Genomic DNA, 8730 nt, shown 5'->3' on the forward strand with positions numbered 1-8730 from the left:
TTTGAGATTGACAATATAATTATCTCCATTTAGAAAACAGGGACACCAAGGCTGATGAATGTTGTTTGCTGTTGTTTGCCACCCCATGGACTGTAGCCTGCCAGGCTCCTCTGTCTATACGATTTCCCAGGCAAGAATACTGGAGTGGGTTGTCATTTCTTTCTCCAGGGGCTTTTCCTGACCCAGTAATCAAATCTGTCCTGCATTGGTAGGCAGGTTCTTTACCACTGAGTCACCAGGGAACTCCAGATATGAAAGTGACAGAGGTCAAATTCAAAAACCATATATTCTATCTTCAAAGTGCATGATCTTTATCAACAAGTGAGTTTCTATTACTACAGTCCCTAGTAATGATTGCTATATAGCCAAATTATTACATAAGCAAGTTGTAGGAAAAAATGGCATAAGTCATGCATAAAACTTTTTTAAATGAAACAATTTCTTTTTGTCATTACCTACTGACTCATCTTCGTCCACACTTTGATTGACTAAAGTTTTATTCTTCCTGTCCTGACCTAACCTTGAACTCTTTTCTTGACATCTATTCAAAGGGAAAAGGAGAGAGGAAAGAATGGTTCAGAACACCCATATACTGGAATATAAAGTTGAAATAGCCAAGCCACTTAAAATTTTGGTCCGTCCTCATGCATAGCATACATATTAACACTCTTAATGAAAGACTCTAGTGAATTAATATAATTAATATAAAGGTTTTAGGAAAATACCTACTTGCTTAACCTCTCTGATAAAGTCACCAGAAAGAACTCAGCAGTTTAATCTGTATCAAGGTGACCGAGCTAAAACAATTCTGTACCATGTTTATGCACTGACCTCCTTTTCTAATGTTAATTTATAACTCCAAGGAAAGGATCATTTCATGCCTAATGAGGATGACAAAACGTGAGGACAATGATATAACATGGTGAAATGGAACAATGTTTACTGGTTGGGAATCTGGAAGATGACTGTTAGCTCTGCCATCGATGAGCAACTGTGTGGCCTAGAACAAGTTATTTTATGTCTCTGGGCTTCAGTTTTCACAAATGTGAAAATAACGGGGGTTAAATTAAGTAATCTGGAATTACTTTAAAAGGTACAGTTACTTTAAAAGGTAGTTACACTTCCAATCAGAGTGTGAAAGTGACCCAGATACTGCTGGGCATACTGGCCATCTGTTTGGAAACTGAAAACATTCTTGAAAAATAACTCGCGTGTCAATTGCTGGGATCCAGGGCCATGTTCAGAAAAATAGTGATTGGCCAGATGAAGTCCAAATCCTAGAGGTAAGGGGTTTGCTGAGAAAGAAATTATCCCAAAGAAAGAGGTTTACATACTGGCAAAGCCATGTGATCTTGTAGTGTCTGGCACTCAAAGATTAGTTCTCTTGTCCACCCACGCATGGGTTCCATAGGGATGGATAGGATTTTTAAGCCAAAACTTAAGTATAATAGCTATTTCATCCTGCCCTGTAAAATCCTCTGATGTCGGTTGGGACCCCTCCAGCTGATTAGATGGTTTAGCCCTATGACTGGAGCGTGGAGTCCAATTGGGATTGAATTGAGTTCCAACCCACCACCTTCCAACTGTGTGACCTTAGGCTAGTGACTTAATAGTTCTGAATCTCAGTTTCTTCATCTCTCAAATGAGAATTGTGTCTCCTCTCTCAAAGTCTATTGAGAGAGTTTAACTTAAAAATGGCTGGAAAGCATTCAAGCAGCGCCTGGCCAGTGGCATCTGCTCAATGTACGCTAGTATTACTATTGCCACAGTGACTGAGATGGCCATTACAGTCAAACTGAAGAGGAGAGAGCCTTTCTTGGCTGCATGAGTTCATCACAGGCCACAAGTGTGGAGTGATGATCATTACTTGTAAAGTTGCCGTGTCCTCAGAAGCAAAGGGAAGCCTTCCTTACCGAGTAAAGTGTCACTGAGTTAGTGGTCAGGCCAGGCCAACACAGGGGCACCAGGGGAGCTGCGCACTGCTGTGCTTACAGTGGCCACTGGTGGGAAAGTTCTTTAAGCACTGAAGGGGTGAAATGACAGTGCCTTCCAAGAGCAGTTTTGGTTGTTTTTTTTTTAAAGCATTGCACAACTTATGGGGGTATCTGCAGAATATCTCTGGAAAGTATTTACAAGGAACTGTCAGGGGATCTTGGAAAATTTGGGTTAATTCATTGGGTCAAAAGGGAAGCCCCAGTGACTCAGTGGTAAAGAATCTGCCTGCCAATGCAGGAGACACACAAGAGGCTCAGGTTCAATCCCTGGATCGGGAAGATCCTCTGCAGTAGGAAATGGCAACCCACTCCAAAATTCTTGACTGGGAAAACCCATGGACAGAGGAGCCTGACAGGCTACAGTTCAAAGGGTTGCAAATGAGTTGAACATGACTTAGCCACTACAAAACAATTACATCAAAATTATTTATGGAGCCATCACTGTGTGTCAGGAATTCTTCTAGGGTCTCTGCATTCATGAAACTTGCATTGTAGGACTGATAGTATGTATATAAATAGCAATCAGTCTGTGAAAATAATAAAATGTGTTGGAAACTATGGCAGAGAGTGCAGGGGTCTTCAGGCAGGGCCCTACTGTGCAGATGGCACTGGAGCTAAAACCGAAAATGAGAAGGAACTCTCCTTGGGAAGATTTGGGGCAAGTCTGGGTCAGAAAAAAGGAACATCAGTGCAAAGATCCTGGATTGGGAATGAGAGACAAAGCAAGGAAGGCTGCAGCAAACAAGTGGGCAAGTAGTTTGAGGTGGGAGAAGTTGGGAGAAGCCAGATGGATTTCAAAGGACCTCTGAGTCCACATAGACACACATACACACAAACGTCATTGAAAGAAAAGCCTCCTAAGCTAAAAGCCAAAATAAGCAGTAGGGTAAAATACCATTCTAAATATCGTTTCTAAACAGACAAATGAAGTGATGGAGTTCATTATCAGAGAGGCGAGTCATCACACTGAGCATGTAGTACAGTACAATGCTGGCCTGTGAGGTTGCATAAACTCCATGTTCTGAGGCAGTGTCCTATTCTTATCAAAAAGGGGTCAGTGGGCTGTATTTTCAAACATTATTCTAATAGAAACTAGTAGACGTCACAGAATGACCATGGACCCATACCAGAAGGTCAGGGGTCAAGCTCAAATTGCATGACTATAACATCTAAGTGGAAGACCTTGGAAACTCCACTTGACCTCATTGAGAGTATTTCCTTATCCTTAGGTTTAAAATAATTGCTACCACATAGGGCAATTATAGGGCTTCCCTCATAGCTCAGTCTGTAAAGAGTCCGCCTGCAATACAGGAGACCCAGGTTCGATTCCTGGGTTGGGAAGATGCCCTGGAGAAGGAAATGGCAACTCACTCCAGTATTCTTGCCTGGAGAAATCCATGGACAGAGGAGCCTGGCAGCTACAGTCTATGGGGTCGCAAGAGTTGGACATGACTGAGCGACTAAACACAGGCACACAGGACGACTGAAAAAATTAAACAAGATAGTGAAGGACAGGGAAGCCTGGCATGCTACAGTCCATGGCGTCAAAAAGAGTCAGTCAGGACTTACTTATCACCCAAATATTTCTTAGTGGTGTTACGTTTCTTTTTTTAACATTTCTTACTAAAATTTCTTGTCATTGCTGTTTTGAAGTAAAACCACTAGAGGTCAGAATTTCACATAACTTGTTTAAGGAAACCACCAACGTTGGGGGGAAAAAGAATGTTTTTCTACTAAGCAGCATAAAATAATAAATTTAAGGTGCAGAAAGAAAAATAAAAATGGCTTTCAACAAATAATGTTTGATGACTAGAGAAATACTCATTCTCAAAACTGCTGTTCAATGGACTTAGCTGAACAGGAAGAAGAGGAAAAAAAAAAACAGAATTTGTTAAGCATCTATTCATGATGCCGATACAGTTTAAGGTTCACACTGATTATCTGATGTTGTTCTTAAAACATGTCTGCCATGAAGCTCATTTTGCAAATAAAGAAACTAAAGTATAGACAGATGTGATACCATCCTGAATGAAAATCAAGCAGGTACAATCCAATGTTTTCCACTAAGTCAAGCTTGTGAAATAGTGCAAGAAAAAATGGTGTCTCTGTGTTAAACAACGTACTATATGACAGATTAGCATTAACAATTTCCTGTTTGCCATTCTATATATTTTTCTTTAATTCCAAGTCTCCTAAATGAATCTAGGGAAAGTTCCTTTTATTGTCTGGTTCTCAGAGTATTTAGAAGTTTCTGAGCACAGTGCTGATAAATATGGTATTGAGATGATTAGCTATGAAGAAAAACATAGACCAGCTTGCTTTTAGGAAAAATATTTTGAACAAGAGCAATAATCTAGTTCTTTAAAATGTTTACTTAGCCAGCAAACCTTTCTTTTTTATCATTTTGTAGAGATAAATACATAAATCTGCCTTATTCAGGGGTGGGGAGGGCCATCATCATGTTCATAAGAGGATGAGGTAGGGTGGATGCCAGTCTATATCTTGAGGAAAGACAAAAATCATTTTTGTGTTTTGGTGTTTTGGGGTATCCACAATGTCTAGCACAGGGCACAGAGCAGAGGGAGGGCAGTGATGAACAGGCTCTTGATGCTATACGTGTTGTGCACATAGAGGCAATTTGCAAAGAAAAAATGAGTTACGTGGGTCCTGACCCCAAGAGTTTTTAACCTAACACCAGTTTGAAATGTAGGTACAAGCTTTTTCCTTAGCTTGAAGCCTTTAGCATTGTACATGATGCCTGGGTTCCCTGGTGGCTCAGATGGTAAAGCGTCTGCCTACTATGCAGCAAACCCGGGTTCAATCTCTGGGTCGGGAAGATGCCCTGCAGAAGGAAATGGCACCCCACTCCAGTACTCTTGCCTGGAAAATCCCATGGACAGAGGAGCCTGGTAGGCTACAATCTATGGGGTTGCAAAGAGTCGGACACGACTGAGCGACTTCACTTCACTGATGTCTGGGACTTAGTAGGTATTCAGTATGCTCCAGAATGTTGGAGTCACTTTAATAAGAAACGTGGAATCCATTTGATGCCAGGTCCCTGGGCTCTAGGAGAAGAAATTGTACCAGGTCCATAACAGACTTAGTTCTGGAATCCAGGGTTCTTAAGGGGTCCTTTCCAAGTCTTTCTTCCCTGGGAGCACTCACTTCTTCCTTCTGTCACATTCTTACTTGTAATCATCTCATAATTTCTACACACACTCAGGAAGAGAGTTAAAGGGGTTTCCACTGTTTGGAATCTTAAGAGAGTTGCTAATGGGAAGGGAAAAGTTTTGTGTTAAATTAAAAAATGAGAGTTGGAAGATTCATGTGGACACTATGCTGGTATTCAACACGTATTAATTGCTCTCTGCTTTCCCTCCTAAATTATTTACCGTTTCATTGCTCATGACACTGATATACATATATATATGAAAAATGTAAAAGTGTTAGCTGCTCAGCTGTGTCTGACTATTTGCAGTCCCATGGACTGTAGCCCACTAGGCTCCTCTGTCCATGGCATTCAACTGGAGTGAGTTGCCATGCCCTTCTCCAAGGGATCCTCCCAACCCAGGAATCGAACCCAGGTCTCCTGCATTGCAGGCAGATTCTTTACCATCTGAGGCATCAGGAAATATATATATATATATATATATATATATATGCATCTCTTGTACATAAAATAGTGCTTAGCACATTCAGTATATGTTGGCTGAGTTGAAATGACTAGAATCATTGAATTGGAGTACACTGTCTTTTAGACATTATTTTGACAATACTTTGTCCATTCTTCCTCCAGTTTGAAAGTTGCAGTTTCTCTGTAAGGAAAACTGCTTAACAGTTCTATTCTCAAATGGATTCTTCCTTTGAAGAGAGAGCAAAATTTTAATTTTTTAGCATTTTCCATGAACACCCTAGAATCATACAGTTTCCTCTATTCTGTGAAAAGTCCAGTAATGGTTTTAAGTTAATACTTTGTTTCTGACTGAAACTTTCTTTTCTAAACATTGACCCTGGCATTATTCATTTATTCACCCAAGAAATTATTTGGAAGCCCTAAGGTCTCATTGTTCTTGCTTGCATTTATTTTATGGTATCAAAGGTTAAAACTTAGATTGCAATCTTAGGAGGAAGTTAATTCACTGATTAAGAAAAATGCATTTTAAGCAATACACATTTAAATCACTGACAAGCACAGGGCAATGTTTTTCTGTTGTGTGTGTGTGTTTAAGACCTTTTTTCCAACTTAAAATTTTAAGCAGCTGCAATTCTTCCACCCTCTAGCCTGGAGAAACAGCATGAATTACTAATGAAGGAGCACCGATCTGTACTGCAGTGACCACTTCCAGAACAAAAGGGTCAGAGCTGAAACCAAGAAAACAGGAGCATTTTTTTAATCAACCAGTTGCTTGAAGTGCATTTGGACCTTGGCCCTACTTGAAAAAAAAGAATTCCAATATTCTATCATCCTTCTGCTGAAGGCTCTTAGCCCTAAAGTTTCCACTTGCAAATAAAGAAATGCTTATTTCTATACCACCTCCAATCCTTTATTTGTTTTATTTTTATTTATTTATTTTTTTGGAGGGGGTTATTTGGTTTTGAAGAACATAGAAGTATAATTATAAACTTACTGATCTTTCAACATTTACAATAAATGCTATTTGGAAAAAGCAGGCTACAAGAAAAAGGGGAAACATGTCTGATGTTTGTTATGCAACTACTATGTTCCAGACATTAAATATTTTTTGCAAATATTACTTTATTTAATCATTACCCCAGTGGTGAATGGAGAGGATGATAACACTTTCCCCCACCCCTAATATGAAAGAGCTTAGGTTCAGAGAGTTAAACCTTTTGTTAAAGAGCATGTAGCTAGAAAGAAATGAAACAGAAATTTTTAGCCCGGTCCATGTCTCACTAAAGTAATTTTTTCTGTTATCCAACACTGCTCAAAATGGACCACATACTTTATGACTGTAGAAAAATATGATTAATAGGGGACACAAGTTTAAAAGACATGGAAGAAATAAAAACAATAAGCTGAGATGACAGTGCCATTTTCCTTTTTTGGCATTTTTTTTTTCCTTACTGCCACCTCCAATTCATGATGGACCCCTCTTCATTGGAACCCAGAAGTCCGTTAATTTATGAAATGTATGAAAGAATTAAAGTTTACTGACCTTTTGTCTAGTAGCTTTACCAGAATCAGTATGAGAAAACAGTTGGAGTAAAAACAGTCCAAGAATAGAGATGTTATTAACAAAAGGAATCCTGACAGTCAACGTTGTGTCTGTGTATCCCCCCGGGAGCTGCATGGAAGGCGGAATAGCGCCCTGTCCCACGTGAATTCTATCACATCCCGGCTTTCACTCCCTCCCCAGGTTCTCTTACTTAACATCAGGGAAGTACCAGGACATTGATTTTCCTAAAATTGAAGAAAAGTAGAACTCTAGGGGGGAGAGTAGAGAAAGTGGGAGCTAGAGTGGCACTGAGCGAGGAAGTAAGAGAGCTTACGTATTAGATGGGAAAATTTCACTTTTTTCTTTCCTCACCTTTGGGTCCTGGTGAAATGGTGTGTGTGGCACAGACTTCAGTCGTAGGACGACTGTCCAGGTCCAGACCCAGACTCTGAATTTGCAAAAGAAAGAGCACCAGGAGAATGCACTGGTTTCTTCGAACTCGGGTTCCAAAGCCACCCATTGCTGCGGTTTCCTCAAAAAAGGGCTGCCCCAAAGTGCCAAATAAACAGTTCGATTTTTAATGAAAACTTCTTCTTTGGGGAAGAAAGGGAAACATCTGGAACACACATTCCAAAAAGGGCTGTAAAGACAGGAAGGAAGCATATCTTAGGTTGTTTATTTTCTCAGTGTTCCAAATGAGCTGTACATTTTCCAGACTGTTTACTTTCAAGTGACAAGAGTTTATTGAAAATTATCTCTGAACTAAACACTCAAGTGTGTAGGTCAGTAGAAACACTCCAGAGAATAGAACAGATACACCTTTGGCTTAGTACATGAATGGATAATTTAATGCCTAAATTGCACTTAAATGTTGGGGTTCCAGAAAGACTGAGCCAGAGATTTTGTGAATTACCTACATATTATATAATCATTGTGCATGGCTTTGAGATTTTTAACAAGGAAATATTCATTACCTGCTTCTGGTGGCAGTTGAACACTAATACTCTTACTGCTCTCCATAAGCTTATTTCCTTCTCTTGCTACAAAGAATTGTCTTGGGGTTAAACCCCAAAGGAAAGAACACCACTTACTGCAAAGCAATTAGGCAAGAAGTATCAAGAATGTTAAAAATATATATAGCCTTTGCCCTAGTAACTGGCCTTCTACACTGTCTTAAAGAAATACTGTGAAATGTGGACAAAGCTTTGTTTAACAGATGTGGCCAAAGGGGCAAGGGACATCAATTGCCTAATGATATATTGTTGTTGCTTAGTAGCTAAGTCATGTTTGACTCTTTTGTAACCCCATGGACTGTAGCCCTCCAGGATCCTCTGTCCATGGAATTTCCCAGGAAAGAATATTGGAGTGAGTTGCCATTTCCTTCTCCAGGGGATCTTCCTGACTCAGGGATCAAACTTGTGTCTCCTGCATTGGCAGGCAGATTCTTTACCACTGAGTCAATGATACGTTGCTGCTGCTGCTAAGTCGCTTCAGTCGTGTCCGACTCTGTGTGACCCCATAGCCGGCAGCCCACCAGGCTTCCCTGTCCCTGGATTCTC

At 40.1% G+C, this 8730-nt stretch overlaps 1 protein-coding gene across 3 annotated transcripts in view; it reads right to left on the reverse strand.

Annotated features, from left to right (window-relative positions):
• The window catches only part of COLEC10 (collectin subfamily member 10), a 51471-nt gene extending 43741 nt beyond the window's left edge, over window positions 1-7730 (reverse strand). For all 3 annotated transcript variants that reach the window (XR_009594977.1, XR_009594976.1, XM_027973084.3), the window contains exon 1: window positions 7544-7730. Coding sequence is in view for 1 of the 3 variants with exons in the window: in XM_027973084.3 (XP_027828885.2) it covers window positions 7544-7691 (148 nt within the window). In the remaining 2 variants the exon portion in view is untranslated. The remainder of the gene's footprint in view (window positions 1-7543) is intronic.
• Window positions 7731-8730: the final 1000 nt, after the last annotated feature.

The sequence above is a fragment of the Ovis aries genome, chromosome 9 (genome assembly GCF_016772045.2).
Source record: "Ovis aries strain OAR_USU_Benz2616 breed Rambouillet chromosome 9, ARS-UI_Ramb_v3.0, whole genome shotgun sequence".
NCBI classification, from domain to species: Eukaryota; Metazoa; Chordata; class Mammalia; order Artiodactyla; family Bovidae; genus Ovis; species Ovis aries.